The 18,171-nt window shown below is 39.9% G+C and overlaps 1 protein-coding gene across 1 annotated transcript; it reads left to right on the plus strand.

The window, feature by feature from the left end:
- Positions 1–312: 312 nt before the first annotated feature.
- LOC117655292 (serum paraoxonase/arylesterase 2-like) lies at positions 313–17,589 on the plus strand. The gene is made up of 9 exons (XM_034402623.3): positions 313–494; positions 4,816–4,886; positions 8,080–8,135; positions 8,948–9,113; positions 9,939–10,065; positions 10,832–11,035; positions 12,099–12,180; positions 12,600–12,728; positions 16,828–17,589. Exons 1-9 carry the CDS (start codon positions 418–420, stop codon positions 16,984–16,986), a joined length of 1,071 nt encoding a protein of 356 aa, XP_034258514.1. The 5' UTR covers positions 313–417; the 3' UTR covers positions 16,987–17,589.
- Positions 17,590–18,171: the final 582 nt, after the last annotated feature.

Consider the following 18,171-nt stretch of genomic DNA (forward strand, 5'->3'; position numbering starts at 1 on the left):
TCTGTTCTGAGGTTATTATTTAGTGTGAAAAAGAGCCCAGGTCTAGACTGGGAAATCGTGAGAATCTCCAGTAGAAGATAGAGGGAAGCTGTTGTTTTTAGGAAAACTGCGTCAATACGTCGCCCAGGAGTCTGAGCGCCATGATCCGAGAAAGTCTTCATATTTACCTTACCTTGGAGAAAGCAGCGATTCTACGAAACTTTTTAGCTCCCGCCTCAGCCCCTCCAGCTCCGATGGTGATTGGCGTAGAAGGATGAACTTGGAAGTGTGCCTTGGGGCGTTCTCTTGGCGGAGGGAGGTGCTCTGTAGTTGGTTCTTTAATATCACGCCGACCGAGACTTACGGGACCACATTTCTTCCTGGAGCTCGCCGGTGGATGGTCCTTTCGTCTCGTGGGTACCGGAATCAGGCTGCGCAATGGGGAAGCTGATGCTATTGATGACGGTCTTCATCGTCTTTGCCGCCTTGTTCGTGGAGAGGCTCATAGTATTTCGGTAAGTATAGCATCGATTTTAACTGGCTTGCTTCGGTATGAAATTATGTAGACTCCGCGTGATTCTCCGTGCCAATTTTGGCGATTTTCACTTGTTTAATTTGAGCAGATACTCGTCTTTCCCCCCCCCCTCTCTTTCGTCTTCAGCGCTGCAACCTGTTTGAATGCAAGAGGCAAGAGTAATCTTCCATACATTCAATTGAGATCAGGTTCCAATGCGTGTGGCTTGTTTTTGAGCATTTTGTGCTTATTTTCTTAAAAGTTAAGTCTGTACAATCATGCGGTGTAATGCTTGCTGTGAAATTACTAAGTGGCTTGGAGTAAACGCGCGCGCTTTTTTTTTTTCTTTTTGGTTATGCATGTTTTTCTTCCAGGACCGCAAGACAGGTGCAGTTTACTTCGCTGGGTTCTAATATTTATTATCGTAACTTTGTTGGGTAGTTTGTCAATGAAAAAAGAATTTAAAGGTGTCTAGTGAGTTTGGATTTAGTTCTGAATTTAGTTCATTTTAATCCAGCCTTCTAATTGCAGGGGCTTTCCTATAGCCGAAGCCATCTAGTTCAATGTTTCTCAGCATTATTAAAATATATTATACCAATGCATTGCAACATTTTAGGTTGAAAAGAACTCAATGACTATGAAATCTAATCTAATTAAAGAACTGGTTTTACCTGTGATTTCACATGTTTGTATATATCGTAGTAATAAGAGAATTATTGACTATTCTTCATACCACCCCCGGCAATACATCTCACAAGTAGCTAACCTATTATTTTGGTATATTTGAAACTATAGCAAAGCTGTTTTTTCCCCTTTGAAACACTGTGTGTAAAGTCTGTTTCCCCAATTATAGCAAGTCTTTCATCATCCTTGTAGCATCCCTTTGTAGACACTGCCCCTGTGTGTAAGGTTGTGGATGGTGTCTAAGAACAAAAATCATTTTATGTTTGCAGGGTTTATTTTTTTTTTAACCACAGCAATTTTGTTTCTATAGCATTTCAGGTGGGGAAGTACTTACATAATATTATTTGCTTTTTTTTTAACATTTTGGCTTTCGCAGAAATGAAGATCAAGGAATTGTTTTCAGTTTGCTTTTGAGGAATTGCATTGGCGAGAAATAGGAAGAAGCATGGGAGTGCCTTTTATTGTAACTTGATTTTGGGTGAATTTTGTAATTTTTCTTCCTCGAGTAGTTCTGAAAAGTGGTTTCAAAGTGTCCCATTCCTGCTGCTGCAGCCAGCTCAAGAATGTGGCTTTTAATAGCATAATTCAATATTATATTTATGTTTTGTTTTTCCTTTGAGAATTATTCTTTCCCCAATTTCTTCCCTGGGTTTGCTGGAGAGGACCTGTCCATTCCAGTCTCTTTGTGACTTCCCTATCTGCATTTCTCTGTTTTGGTACTTTAACCCAGACTATATTGGCTTTTTCAGAATTTTGTTCTTAATAAGCAGGAGCATTTAGTGCCTTTTCAAAAATGAGTCTGAAATTAACAAGCTTTTGTTTATGACTAATAAAACATATGCAGGTTTTGTACAAGTTTATAAGGGAATTACTATTAAAATTCTTGCTATCTTGGCAGAAAGTTTAATGCATGCATATTCATCTAAATTCCTGATTATTGAAAAGTGTAATTGATAATGTAATTTTTGTTTCCATTCTGGCTGATCTCGGCTAGACCATCCAGCAAGATTGTCTATGAAATGAGTGGGCGGGGGGGGAGGGGCGGGAAGCAGGCACACACTCGCATGTGTGTGAACATGGCCGCTACAGATGTGGTTTATTGATATGTGGTTCTCCTTGTGCCATTTCATTTATCAGAGTGGAATAGCTGTCATTTTACATCTTTACTTTCTACATGGGTTGGGCTTCAGCGATCATAAGCCCTATTGCCCAGAGTGGGGAGTTAATTTGCATACAAGAAGGAGTGGCTTTCAATTTTTAACTGTACAACTAAGCCTGAAGAGCAGCTTTTTCTGGCCAGATAATTATTTTGGCTGGGGATAATGGGAGATTTAGTCTAACAAATAGAGAAGAGAGCCAGTGAGGAAAAGCTCTTTTAGCTTACTCTGAGGGGGTGATTGGGAAGAAGCTTGTAAAATGTAGCTCGTCATCTCTAGCTGGTGGAAGAATAAAATTAAAAGTGAAATTTTAAATTGTTTGTACTCACAACACAGATCACTTTGCTAATTAGTGGCTAATTGCTGTGGCTTTCATGTAAATTTTTTCTTACCTATAGATGACACTCTCTGTAGTAATTTAACATTAACAATGCTTGAACAGCAAACAACATCCTTACTTTTATGTATTTAAAGGATTTTATTTTGCTGTTTAAAGTTTTGTAAATATAAAACTTTACAAAAGTTAGCTTAATACAGTAGGGCCTTTTTTAGACAACCAGTCTTTCTGTCTCCTAATCCCTTGAATCCAGTTTAAAATGACTTTGAGATTGATCTGGGATGTGCTGACAGATATATTCAGATATCAGAATGCTATGAATACAGATTTGAAAACATGATTGTTTATCAACGTTTGTCAACACCTTAGCATCTTTAAGACAAATAGACTTCAACTCCCAGAATTCCCCAGCCAATGCTGACTAGAGAATTCTGGAAGTTGAAGTAAAAACATCTTAAAATTGCTGATTTGTTGAACTCACAAAGAGCTGCCAATTAATAGCTTTCTGACCAGTAGCTGAGCATAGAAAGCCTGTTAGCCTAATACAGTAGTGCTCATTTGCTATTTAAAAACTGCCCTATCCTACATCTTCAGACTCCTGCCTCCATGTATGCCGTTTACACACACACACACACACACACACACAAAATGTAAAGAACATAATGCTTAAACTTTTCCCAATATTTCTTTGCTAACCATTGTTGCAAATCTCAGCTATCTTCCAGAAATTGGATTCCTTTCTCTGATGATGCTCATTTGCAACTAGAGCAAGATTCCAGGATCTGGGAGAGATGCTAAGTCAGACATTCCTTCCCCATTTTCAAGTACAAGGCTGCCATTTCTGGGGGAGCATTTCTTCAATTACAGTTTTGGTGACATGAACTCAAGGTTAAGATGTTAATTGCTTGCAATTACAGCATCATATAATTGTGGGGTTCTTTTTGTGCACTTCCCATCCAAAAGCCAAACTTAAAACTGACAGTGAAAAAGTTTTCCTTCCAGCTTGTGTTGAGAAATACAAATAAAACATTCTACCCTATTGATTGGTGACAGGTTTATAAAGGAAAGGAGCCAAATATCTGTGAAGCTAAATGCAATCTTGATACTTCACCAGCTGAATGTCCTGCAAAAATATAGAGCCTGGTTTGTTTAATAAACATATTTCCTTTTCTCCCATCTCCAAATGCTGTATAGTTCTCTGTTTAATACACCACTGTACTACCAATATTGCATATGTAAGGGAAGCAAGGAACAATAGAGATTAATACACAGTTGCCACAGTCAAAAGCCAAGTCACTCAATGAACCTGCCTTTTGTTGAAAATTATAGAAAAAATTGCAAAGGCTGCCTTATTGAGTTAACGTTATTAGGCAAAGAACATTAATTGGTAACCACAGTGTGTGTGTGCATAGGAAGAAAATAAGAATCTCATTTAAAAAAAATTAGCAAAGATTAGTCTATATAAAAGTACAAAAAATGCAACGCAGTTGTGTTGCTGAGAGATAAAAGGAATCCTTAGAACAATTAAGTTTGCTTCCTATGAGTCACATATTGGTTTGGCTGAAATTAACTTTCAAAATTGTTTTTAAAAGTGTTGGGTTTTTTCCAAACTCTTTTAATTCTTTTTTCTTTTTGCCACAGGAGGGAACCCGAGCACAAGAGCAAAATGAACTTGTATTGAGAATTCCAATGGCTTTAATTTGTAATGTTAATACTAATATTAAGAGCCTTCCTGCTTTTATCCTTTTCCTTGTATATTAATCATATACAATGTTATTGAGCGTTACTGAACTTTCTGTTTGATTTTTTTTATTCTGTTTTAATCTGTTTGATTTTAATTTAATGAATAGAATTCTATGCATAAGATTACTTTGTTTCCCCCCCCATATAAGTAGGAGAAAGCAGAGCCGAGGCTTATTCAAAATGGGACAAATCTAGTTTTATCCTCTCTGCTTGAAGTAATTCAAGCAAATGTAATTCAAGCATTACTGAACTGTAAGGAGGAAGAGGTACAGCACAAAACTTGCAAGATTCTGTCATTATAGCCAATCTCAATAAAAGTAGTTTTACATTTGCTGTGTGGTGCATTGTCCAATTTTATTTGTCCATTTTATGTAGCAATTTTTTACTGCTTCTCCTTGCAGGCAGAAGCTGTTTGCTGACAGAGAACTGCCGCCCAAGCGCCTTCCTAACTGTGAACTCATTCCAGGAATTGGTAAGTCTGTGGCATGTTTGTTTGCTGCATTATTATGCAGAATAATTGTGCATGTATGCAGGAAACATTCACCAATATCTGGTCATATATTTGCTAAGAAAAACATACAGTTGCTCTGCTTCTATACAGTTAGATGTTTACTATATTTTTATTCAATGATTTCTGCACAGAGGAAAGAGTAAAATGCAGGGAGAAACATCCCCCAACCAATATTTCCTCATAACTATCATTTGTGAAATGTCAGGCAAAGCATAAAATCCCTCTATGAACTTTCTGGCTGACTACAGATTTGAAACCACTTCTCTGAAATCAATCTTCAATTTGAAGATGATGCTAAGCCAGGAGTTACATACAAAGCAGCCCAATGGTTTGTTAAATTAAATGTCTCCAACACTAAACTGACATTCGGCAAACCACTTTCTGAGTTAGCATTGTTTCAATAAGTGCTTGTCTAATACTTCAGGAGTTGGAAATATGACATGGACTGTGCCAGCCACTGCTATCTGGTAAGTAGCAGCCGGTTCTTATATAAAGTACAGGTAGTCCTTGAGTTATGACCATAATTGGGACTGGAACTTCTGTCATTAATTAACATACTCATTAAGTGAGCCACACCTGATTTTTCAACTTTTTGCTGTGGTCATTAAGTGAATTTACACATATGTTAAGTGAATCCAGCTTCCCATTGATTTCGCTGACTGGAAGCCCCCTTGAAAGGTCATAAATGGCAATCAATCACAAGAGTCTGTACAGAATAAATGACTTCTGTGTCATTCAGACAATAATTCAAACAAGCACCAACCTAGAAAGATGAAGCAGGGCTTCAGAAGATGAATCCTTCCCAGACAAAGATTAAACAATTCCTTGTGGCCTTTTCTTATTCTGCAGGATCTCCATAGCAACAGAAATTTTGCAGCCGTTGGTTGCAGATGAGGGAACTTACCTTGGGTAGCTCGTTCTCTATCTCTGCAGATAAAAAACACACTTTTCAAAAGAATTTTTATTCAATGATTTATTCAATGATTTCAAAAGAATGAAGTTTTTCTTGCATTACAGGAATGATTAATTGGGGGGGGGCAGGCTGAGATATCCTTGAAAAGACTGGACAAGGTCAGCTGCATTAATTGTCTGTATTGAAAGACTTAAGTATTCTTCTAGAAGAGATTTTCACTCCTGTATAATTAACTATTTGTTATTAAAGTGCTTAATTGCTGGCATATGGCTTTAGCAACAACAAAGAGATACCATTAAAAAATAACAAATATGGTCAGCAGGCCCAGCCAGCTTTGGCTAGGCTATTTAAAGTCACAGTTAGAAGCGAAGAACAAAAACTGCATTAAAATTATAACTATAGTTCCTCAGGGATTATTAATAATTCCAAAGTACTACAATAGCGGTGTCTGTATAATTAATATATATTTTACTGAGGCAAAGATAAATTATTTTGCAGTGTTTAAGGTATTCTATGGTAATTCACAAGTCCACCTTTAGACAGAACATAGTTATTGTCAGAACAAAATTTCCACGTAAATAACTTTTAGCTCTTGGTTGTTGATGTATCCTTCCTGAAACTCTTGCCTTGCCCAATCTAAATTTGGAGCTCTTCACAAGTATCTTATAAGCAAATACAGTTTAAAATCGTCTGGTTTCTGATCTGTTTTACAATCCCTGAAGGCAGCATGCAGCGAACCGGTAGCAAAGGTAAGTGAAACCCACTCCTGCCTGAAGGAATAAAGAGAATTCCTGGCTCGATTTTTCCCTATAATTTAAGAAAAATACATTCATGTTTTGGCTCATCCCCTTCAAGTCCTTGATCTCCATCAGTTACCTGCCCTCACATGTGTATGCATGTGCCCACCTGCAAAATGTTTCACTGCAACCTACACTCATGTTTGCAACAGTTGGGAAAGCTACCACACTTGCACAATGGCTGTATGGTGTCATCATTACAGTTTCCTTGATGGCATTAATATGTAAGAAGACAGGAAGCTTTCTCTCATGCCAATGCCTTCCCCCCCCCCCTTTTTTTTTTTTTTTTAGCAAACACATGCATACAGCGTGGAATAGAATAGGGCCTAGAATTTTTTTCCCTACTTCCTGCATAGAACAGATATGATGGGATATTTATTACTCGGAATAGTTCCGAAGGCAGGATGCTGAATTGTGTAGATTTTGCCTATTGTTGTCCTACTGTTATCCCTCCACTCAGATTTTAATTATTCCTAGAAGTGGGGCGACACCTGTTTTTTCTCTCTCAAATGGATGTCAGCCCTTAAGAAATCTTTAAATGAAGTATTGTAAAGATTTGGCTATAAAGCTGCTTATTGCACAACCTAATGATAGCAATAGCAATAGCACTTAGACTTATATACCACTTCACAGTGCTTTACAGGCATCTCTAAGCAGTTTACAGAGTCAGCTTATTGCCCCCAACAATCTGGGTCCTCATTTTACCGACCTGGGAAGGATGGAAGGCTAAGTCAACTTTGAGCCTGGTGAGATTTGATCTGCCAAACTGCTGGCAGCCGGTAATCAGCAGAAGTAGCCTGCAGTACTGCACTCTAACTACTGCACCACTGTGGCTCTTGCTGATCCATCTTTCCTATAATGTCTTACACAGAGAATGTCTTGCAGTCACAACTTTGTGAGGGAGACAGTAAAGGAAAAGTTGTGTGAAACCAGGTAGAAGTGGCATTTAGTCCTATTGTCAGACAGTGACACTCATGGACTGCTCTGGTTTCAGTACAGCTAGTTCTCAATTTAAACAGTTCAGTTAGTGACCATTCAAAGTTACAAAGCACAGAAAAAAGTGACTTATGATTGTTTTTTACTCTTTCGACCACAGCAGCGTCCTCGGGATCATGTGCTCAAAATTCATATGCTTGGCTATTGTTTGATATCTTATGATTGCAGTGTCCAGGGGGTCATGTGATCACTTTTTGCGACTTTCTGACAAGCAAAGTTAAGGAGGGAGACAGATTCACTTAACAGCCATGCTACTAACTTTACAACTACAATGATTCACTTAACTGCGGCAACAAAGATCGTAGAATGGGGCAAAACTCACTTAACAACTGTCTCACAGCAACATAAAATTTGGGCTCAGTTGTGGACTACCTGTAACTATATTCTCCCCTAAATTAGGACTTCATTTGAATATCTCTAATAAACACTTTTTTTTTTTCATTTGCAGACAATGGTGCCGAAGATATTGATATACTTCCTAATGGATTGGCTTTCATCAGCTCTGTAAGCTGTCATTGGTGTCCTGATTTCCCCCTATTTCTCCTATGTAAAAAGTTGTGCCCATTATGGATTAACTTTAAGGTTATCAGAATGAGTTAAACCAGACTCAATTTTCTGATGCTCATGAGATTCCCTGGATTGCATCTCTCCACTTGACTTGGATGACACGGGGAGGGGAGGGATTCTAAGCAGTGGGTGGAGCCAAGATAAATATATAAGCGGGGACTTATGTTTAGATATCCTAGCTTGTATAAATAATGAGACCTTGCTTGGAGAAAATGTGCTCCACGGTTGCTTTTTGCACTAACCAGAAGGTGTCAACACTGTCCCATACTAACAGTTTACAAAGTTTGCTGCATGTGATATAAATATATTTGTGGCTAATAATTTAGGGATCACTTTCTTTTACCAATTATATAAAAGTCAAAACTGATCAAGGCTTTGATAATTGGCAGCTACGGTAGCAATTATCATACAGAAAACTGGAGAAAATTCTGAATAAAGACAATCCAGGGGAAACAATTATTCTGCTAGGTTAGATTACATTTACATTAACCTCATATTTAGGTTACATTACATTAACCTAAATATGAGGTTACCATAACATGTCCTATTGTACTTAGACTGTCTGGGAAAGAGCAGGTTGGAATATCAGCTGAACTATTGCAAAAATACCTCTGGACTTTGTATTCATTTTTGCTGTGCTTCAGGTAAAAAGTGTCAAAACAGATGGGAAATCCTTAATCTCAGCAATTTTGATAGAATATTTATTGATTATCATTGGACCAAAATTCTTCTTTCGTTTCAATTTCAAGGGTCTGAAATATCCTGGTTTGAAAACCTTTGAACCTCATAAAGGAGGGCAAATATTACTGATGAATCTAAGGACAGAAAATCCTCGTCCAGTTGAACTGAAGATTGAAGGTGGATTTGATCTGGATTCTTTTAATCCTCATGGGATCAGTTTTTATATGGAGAAGAGTAAGTAATGGAATTTTTTTGCACGGCCCTAATTTTCTTCTTGTTAGCTTTGCAGCTTGAGTAGATTACACTGATCAGAGTTAGCTTTAGTTGGTGATAATGATCTTGGGTTTGCCAAAAGTATAGGCAAAATATTCCATATTGCATATATCTGGTACAGATAGTCCTCACCTTATGAACAGTTGCTTAACAACTGTTTGAAATTAAGATGGACCTGAAACAGATGCTTTGCAGCCCATAAAGCACTTCTGGCCATGGTAAAATGTCATTCTATCCCATGGTCATATGACTGCATTTTGGATACTTAGCAACTGATTTGTCTTTACAATATGCCCCATGATCGTGTGACTATGATTTGCAATTTTTTCCCAGTTTCTAGAAAAAAAATCATTTAGAAGCACAAATTTGGATTTACACCTACATTTGCTTAACCACCATGGATTACTTCATAACTACTGTGATTCACTTAACAATTGCCACCAAAGTGTTATAACATCAGGTCCAGACAAATAGGTGCCTAGACTTATGACTTACAACCAGCACCCCAGCAGAAATTATGATATACCTCCTAATAAGTTATGCATATTTCAGGAAAAAGTTAAGGGGGCTTTTTAATTTTGGTGGTCTGTAGTTCTACCTCTACTAAGGGGTTGAAGAGATTTAGAGTAGCATGAAGAAAAAAGAAGAAATTATCGATATCCGTTATACTAGTAAATTCACTAGGTGAGTGAAACTTTAGCTTATTAATTGAGTACTTAGAAAACTATATGTTTATGTTATCATTGTGAATTGTGTTAACCTTGCTCAAATATTCATTTTCTCTAGATGATAGCATATATCTCTTTGTGGTTAATCATCCAGAAGGCAAATCAGCGGTGGAGATATTTAAATTTTTTCAGGATGAAAAATATTTGCTGTACTTAAGAACTGTCACTAATGAGCTCCTATCAAGGTATATTAGAAAAAAAATATTTTAAGTGTGTGTTTGTGATTGGAAAGGGAGAGAGGGAGTAACTGGAAAAGGGGATTGAAAGGAATATGAAATGCTGAAATAGATACATGCATAACGACAGTTCACAGCAATCAAACAAATGTCAATAAAATCAATATAACATAAAAAAGATAAAGGCTGTGAAAATAATAGGTTTTCAGTACAACATGATTTTAATGCTAGTACATTTCAGCAGGATGCATAGAAAGTAAAACAAAAACAAAAACCCAAAAAGTTTGTAGAACCGATAAATATTGTAAGATAAAGTAAGAATCAAGTTGATTCCTTATTAGTTGCTACAATGTGAATCTAAAGCAAATTACATATTGTAGAAAACGATTACTTGTTTTCATTGTGTTACATGAAGCATCTCCTTCATGTTACATTCAACCACCATCCTCAGACAGAGGCAGAATTTATAGCAGAGGACAATGTTTTCTTCATAGATTATTACTCAATTTCACCTTTAGAATTTTGGAGAATATATTCATTTGGACCCTTTATGAATACTTATCTTTTGTAACAATATTTATTCTTAAGTGTTTTTTTCTGCAGACCACAAAGCCAGACAGAACCTATCAAGTATATCTGTGTCCTTAAGGTCTATGTTTAGAGCACAAAATAGGTTGGATGCAATTGCGCAAATTTCATAAAAATTTTTAAAAAACAATTAATGCAATATCAGTTGTATAATGTTATGTTTTATATTTTTCATTTTTGTCATAAGCGTCAATGATGTTCTTGCTGTGGGACCTGAGCATTTCTATGCCACCAATGACCGTTACTTCCGTTCAGAGACTGTCTCGGTATATGTGGAGATGTTTTGGGGTTTGAGCTGGACCAATGTTGTGTACTATAGCCCAAAGAAAGTTAAAGAAGTAGCATCAGGATTTTACAGTGCCAATGGCATTAATATGTCACCAGATGGAAAGTAAGTTTCTTTCTATAACTCAGTTCTTCCTTAATTTAATTCTCTATGACATTGTGCTTTCATTATTAAGTTTGAGAACACATAATATAATTGATTGGAAAGTTTTTAAAAAAAATATCTAATCAATATTGCTTAACTTCATTAAGATCAGTAAAGATTGACTAGGTGATGCTATCCATTGCAGGTTAGGTTAGGTCAGGCAATAAATGTTCCTCAAAACTAATCTCTTTTTAAAAATTGCTGTTTTGATGGGAGGAAAACTAAAAATATAGTTGGATGGTTTCACCAATCTAGTCCCCAATCTTGTAGCCTTCTAAATATATTGAATTACAACTCCTGTAATCTTGAGTTAACACGATCAAATTAGGAAAGACTGCCTTAAAAGAAACCAGACTGGTATTAACAAATAAAATCTGTTTTAGGAATCATTTTAAAAGATGTTGTGATTAGAATGCACTGAAAATATGGAAATAAATTTTTCCTACCCTAACGCAATAGTGGACAGGGCAGGGGCCACAATGGAAAAGGGTCTTCTCCTGAACCCCAACAGCCCCCAACCCAGGGGTGAAATTTGAACTGGTTTGCCACCAATTTCCCTGGCTGTGCATGCATGCCAAACACATGCTGGGCGCACACATGCACAATGCGCACCAACGCATGTTGTATGTGTGCATGCGCAGTATGCGCCAAAAGGAGGCTTGGGGAGGTAAATAGACAGCGAGGGGGAAAATCAGCTGTGGTGCGTGAGCTTGGGAACCTTTTAAAAAACTTTTTAAAAGCAAAAAATGCTTAAAAAGAAAAAAAAAGTTCCGACGATCACGCATCACTCAACTGATCTCCTGAACTTTTTTTTTTTTACTTTTTTTACTACTGGTTCAGGCGAACCGGCCCAAAATGGTAGCATTTTACCCCTGCCCCAACCTCTTTATACCAAATGGTTTTATGGTTGGTCATTTTATCAGATTATTTTTAATTATTTTTCCATATACTCTGTGACAGAGCTATAGGAGTAAGGACAAATAATTTACAAATAAAATAAGTAAAATTAATATGTCATTTCAAGGTTTATCTACGTTGCTGATATTTTGGATCATAGCATTCAAGTCTTTCAAAAAATGTCTAATATGAATTTATCTCCTGTGAAGGTAAGTTTGGTTTTCTTTGGTTCAAATAAAAGACTGGTATTCTTTATATCTGAAACAAAAGTTAGATCTTGAATTTTTTTTAATGTAAGGACTCTTCCATGATATGTTATATATTTCTGTGAATATGTATCTTCTATTAAGCCTAGTGAATTAATACTATTGGCATTTGGTAAGTTTATGACCAATGTCAATGGGATATTAATATTGATAACTCAGGATCACTAATAGAATTGGGTCTTTTAACTAGAAGAGTTGTTAGCCAGGGCCAATTAGGAAGGATAAATATTTCCTGACAGCATATGGTGTTATCTAGAACTACAGGAAAATGGTATTAGAATAATGGATTAAATTGTACAGCAAATGTCTTGTATTTTTTTTCTAACCTAAGAGACATACAATTGGTTTTTTGTTCATTGTAGGCCCTGAAATTAGAGACTATTCTTGATAACATATCGGTTGACCGTAAAACTGGAGACCTTTGGTTAGGATGTCATCCCAATGCTGCGAAGCTCTTTACTTATGATCCAAAGAATCCTCCTGGCTCAGAGGTTAGTTAGTAAGAATTATTTTTACAAGATATACTATAATGTTTCATCCGGTGTGAATATGGATAGTCCTTAAGATACAACAGTTCATTTACTGACCTTTCAAAGGCACTGAATAAAGTGAATTGTGACCATTTTTCACACAACCATTGCAGCATAGTTACATGATCAAAATTCAGACAGTTAGCAACATGTTTATGATGGTTGCTATGTCCCAGGATCATGCTTGATCCCCTTTTGTGATCTGACAAGCCAAGCCAATGAGGAGATTCTCTTAATAACCATGTTACTGACTTAACAACTACAGTGATTCACTTGACAACTGCGGCAAGAAAGGTTGTGAAATGGGGTAAAACTCACTTAATAAATGTCTTGCTGGTAACATAAATGTTGGTTTCAGTTGTCATAATTCGAGGACTACCTTTAAATTAGATGGTACAAAAAAAATCTGCAGGTTATTTGAACCAGAAAAAAATGCTTCTTTAAATGGGGACTCTCAGGGCCCGAGCCTTCGGCTGCTGTCGTGCAATGCCAGGTCCGTGGTAAATAAAGCCCCCCTCATTTGCGATCTTATTCAGGAGGGGGGAGCGGACCTGGCAGGTATTACGGAGACCTGGTTGGGCCATGAGGGGGGGGTTCCCCTCGTGGATATGTGCCCACCAGGTTTCCGAGCATTCCATCAGCCGAGAGCTCAGGGCAGGGGTGGGGGGGTGGCGGTTATTATAAAGGAAAGTCTTGATCGAGGGAGACCACTGTTCCACAGATAGCCGGATGTGAGTCCCTTTTTGTGAGATGGGGTCGTGGAGTACAGATGGGCTTGTTGATCACGTACCTGGCTCCCTGCCGCGTGGCAACGGCCCTGCTTGAGCTGCTCAACGTCATAGCTGAGGTGGCGGTTGGTACCCCCAGACTTCTAGTCATGGGGGATTTCAACCTGCCATCTGTCGGCGAAACGTCTGAGGTGGCTCGGGAGTTCATGGCTTCCATGACGGCCATGGACCTTACTCAGTTAATTCATGACCCCACTCACATGGGTGGACACACTCTGGACTTAGTTTTTGTCTCTGGTCAGTGGTCGAGTGGCCTTGATACAGGGGATATAGTCATCGAACCCTTGTCATGGTCTGACCACTCGCTCCTTCGACTGGACTTTCTAACCGCTGCACCCCGCCGCAGGGAGGCGGGACTGACCAGGTGGTTCCGTCCCAGGCGCCTGATGGACCCTGATAGGTTCCAGATGGAGCTTGGGCCATTTCCTGAGACTATGACTCACGACTCGGCTGAGGACCTGGTGGCCGCCTGGGATAGTGCGGCTGCCGGGGCCTTGGACCGTGTCGTGCCTTTGCGGCCTCTGACCCGGCACCGAACTCACCTAGCTCCTTGGTTCTCCGAGGAGCTTAGGGAGATGAAGCGCCGGAAAAGACGCCTGGAGAGTAGTTGGAGGACCAGCCGCTCGGAATCCGACCGAACACTGGTGAGGTCTCATATTAAGACCTACCTAGTGGCAATAAAAGCGGCAAAATCTAGCTATTTTGCCGCTCTTATCGCGTCATCAGATAATCGCCCGGCCGCCCTGTTTAGGGTGACCCGCTCCCTCCTCCATCTGGAAGCGCGGGATGACCCCTTGCAGGGCCGAGCTGAGGACTTTGTGCAGTATCTGTATGATAAAATCGCTCAGATTCGGGAAGGGCTGGCCTCTGACTGGGTATGTCCGGATGGGATGACTGAGGCAGGTCTTGAGAGTGTTATCTGGGGGGAGTTCGATCCTGTGGCTCCCGAGGACATGGACAGGGTCCTGGGACGGCTGAATGCGACCACATGTTTATTGGACCCGTGTCCCTCCTGGTTGGTACTGGCTTCCCGGGAGGTGACACGAGGCTGGCTCCAGAAGATTGTTAACGCTTCTTTGAGTGAGGGGGTCCTGCCGGCCGCTTTGAAAGAAGCGGTTGTGAGGCCCCTCCTCAAGAAGCCCTCTCTGGATCCGGCTGTTTTGGCTAACTATCGTCCAGTCTCCAACCTTCGCTTTGTTGCGAAGGTTGTTGAGAGTGTGGTAGCACAACAGCTTCCCCGGTACCTGGATGAAACTGTCTATCTAGACCCGCTCCAGTCCGGCTTCCGACCTGGGCACAGCACGGAAACGGCATTGGTCGCGTTGGTGGATGATCTCTGGAGGGCTCGGGATAGGGGTTGCTCCTCTATCCTGGTCCTGTTAGACCTCTCAGCGGCTTTTGATACCATCGACCATGGTATCATGTTGCACCGGTTGGCGGGGTTGGGGGTGGGGGGCACCGTTCTGCGGTGGTTCTCCTCCTACCTCTCTGACCGGTCGCAATCTGTGTTGACGGGGGGGCAGCGGTCGACCCCGAGGCACCTTGCTTGTGGGGTGCCACAAGGGTCGGTCCTCTCGCCCCTTCTGTTCAACATTTATGTAAAGCCACTGGGTGAGATCATCCGTGGCTTCGGGGTGGAGTTCCATCAGTACGCTGATGACACCCAGCTGTACATCTCCACCCCAGGCCACCCCAATGATGCCCTTGAAGTGATGTCCCAGTGCCTGGAGGCCGTGCGGGCCTGGATGGGGAGAAACAGGCTCCGACTCAACCCCTCCAAGACCGAGTGGCTGTGGCTTCCAGCGTCCCGATATAGCCAGCTGACGCCATCGCTGGCTATTGGGGGCGAATCACTCGCCCCCACGGAGAGGGCTCGCAACTTGGGCGTCCTCCTGGACGCACGGCTGTCTTTAGAAGACCATTTGACGGCCGTGGCCAGGGGGGCTTTTTATCAGGTTCGCCTGATACGCCAGTTGCGCCCCTTTCTAGATCGGGACTCTCTACGCACAGTCACTCAGGCACTAGTCACTTCCCGCCTGGACTACTGCAACGCTCTCTACATGGGGCTCCTCCTGGGGTGCACCCGGAGGCTCCAGCTGGTCCAGAATGCGGCCGCGCGGGGGATTATGGGGGCGACGAGGCGCTCCCATGTGACACCTCTCCTGCGCGAGCTGCACTGGCTCCCGGTAGTCTTCCGGGTGCGCTTCAAGGTGTTGGTGACCACCTTTAAAGCGCTCCATGGCTTAGGGCCGGGGTACTTACGAGACCGCCTACTGCCACCAATAGCCTCCCACCGGCCAGTACGCTCGCACAGAGTGGGCCTCCTCAGGGTGCCGTCCGCCAGACAATGTCGGCTGGCGACCCCCAGGGGGAGAGCCTTCTCTGTGACGGCGCCCACCCTCTGGAATAACCTTCCCCCGGAGTTACGTATAATAACAGACCTCCGGATTTTTCGTCGGGCCCTGAAAACTTATTTATTTCAACTAGCTGGGCTGGCTTGAGCTAAATTTTAAATTGGTTTTAAATTGGGTTGTTTTAATTTACGGCCAGAATATCTAATTATTTTAATACTGTTTTTTAAATTTTGTATGCTTTGTTTTTACTTAGGCTGTGCACCGCCCTGAGTCCTATTTGGAGAAGGGCGGTATAGAAATTTAAACAAATAAATAAATAAAATAAATAAATAGAACAAGAAACATTTCAGAAGAGTTGCACTCAACCAGTCTAACCAGTATCCTATTCCACATATCGGACATTACTAGAATTCAAGAACTGAAAGCAGTGTTTGCAACATTTTTGCCAGAAACCAGCATTTACTTTCAGTTTCTAGCAAAAAATGTCCCTTAGCGAACAATGGGTTTGCTTAATGATGGCCACATTTGTTTAACAAGCACTGCAAAAAAATAAATAAATTATAAAATCCATAGCAGTCATATAGTAACCTGCTTTAGGACCGTGAAGACTTACAACCAAAATTACAGGCTCAGTTTAGGTCATACATTGAGAACTACCTCTACATCATGAAACATGGATGAGAAACATGAAAACCTCTTTTTACAATGAAGTAAGAAATCACAACTGAGATATTCTGAAACTCTGTTCTTATTTCTGTAATTCATTCTAGAGCATCTATTTTATTTAGTTTTCTGGTGTTCCTTAATTTTTTTAAAAAAACAGGACGTGTGGCAGAATGGAAAGTTCTAGCAGGATTCTTATTAGCCAAAGTTTTATGCAAGAGTCTGGCTAATTGATTTCTGTTTGATTTCTTCCAGATCCTTCTTGTCAAAGATATCCTTTCTGACAAACCTAAAATCACTCAAGTGTATGTGGATGATGGATCAATCATTCAAGCAAGCTCTGTTGCTGTCTTTTTTGAGAGACATCTCCTCATTGGCACTGTGTTTCAAAAAGCCCTTTTTTGCCACATGTAATTGACACACCCATGAGCTTTGTCTCAGTTGAAATAGTCATTGTCACTGAAATCTGAGCCAAGCTTTCTGACACATGTGGGTCCTCCATAGTAAACTTTGACCTGCATTACATAGTACAAAAACAAATCTATAAAATAATATAACCTCAAAATATACCTGCTGTTACTGATCAATCTGTCTGAATTACTGCTAATAATTCAGCTTTGATGAATAAAAACCTGATGAACTCAGGTTTGAAATCCATGTAAGCCAGTCCATTTATCTAAAAGTTAAAAGAATAACCACATTTATCTAGCAGTTGTCCAAAATATAAGAGATTTGGCATATATTCCTGTCACATCTGAGGAGCCGTCTTGCCCCAATTTGCCCCTGCCTTTTGGCTTTCCAGAGGGTTTTGCCTGATTTGAAGCCCCAAGGGAGGGTACTGGAGATGGTTAATGAGCTAAGAAGATCTTACCCCTGTGTCATCCATCTCCTGGGTTCTAGTTTTTTATATAACTTTCAAAAATTTTTATATTTATCTTTTTACTGTTTGTAAGCCGCCCAGAATCACTGTACTGGTGAGATGGGCAACATAAACATTTAATAAAAAATAGATATATATCCACTTGTCTTTATTTATTTCTCACTGTTTCCAATAATGTAAAAAACCTACAGCAAATACAATTTCATTAGTTGCAGGGTTACAATATCTATCTTGCTTGCTGGAACTGGGAACCAAATGGATTATGTTTCTCCACTGATGGTATTTATCATTCAAGGCAGATTCAAACCATTTCCAACCAGAAATACAATGGGGGTAGTTTGTTTGCACCATATTTCAGTTTCATCAAGTAGCAGTGATTGCTAGTTAATCTAGAATGGTTTCATGGAGTCTTTTTTCTCTTTCTTGGCTAATTTGAATATTCTTCTCTGTTAAAGCATAATTGCCTGGTAAAGAGCCTAGGACCAATCATAATGTAGTTCAGAAATTACCTGCTCATGGCCTCATAGATATTGCTGTGATGGTCTTTGTCTCTAACATACATTAATTATGTTGCTGGCCAACTCACGTATTGAAAAAAAAATGCTTAGCCATTCTGCCATCTGCAGTCACAAATATTAAAATTAGGCCTCTGGATGAGTCTGCACTGGCTTCACAGTTTTATAACCAGTCTCATATATTTAAGCCTTTTTGTGGCTAAA

Source organism: Pantherophis guttatus, chromosome 4 (assembly GCF_059756535.1).
Source record: "Pantherophis guttatus breed Tessera chromosome 4, ASM5975653v1, whole genome shotgun sequence".
NCBI lineage: Eukaryota > Metazoa > Chordata > Lepidosauria > Squamata > Colubridae > Pantherophis > Pantherophis guttatus.

What these genes read in the sequence shown, in the direction of transcription:
- LOC117655292 (XM_034402623.3), top strand. Translation starts at nt 418, where the DNA reads ATGGGGAAGCTGATGCTATTGATGACGGTCTTCATCGTCTTTGCCGCC. An exon ending in GATTGGCTTTCATCAGCTCT is followed by an intron (nt 8,136 to 8,947) that starts GTAAGCTGTCAT and finishes TTCAATTTCAAG; the next exon opens with GGTCTGAAATATCCTGGTTT. An exon ending in ACTAATGAGCTCCTATCAAG is followed by an intron (nt 10,066 to 10,831) that starts GTATATTAGAAA and finishes TTTTGTCATAAG; the next exon opens with CGTCAATGATGTTCTTGCTG.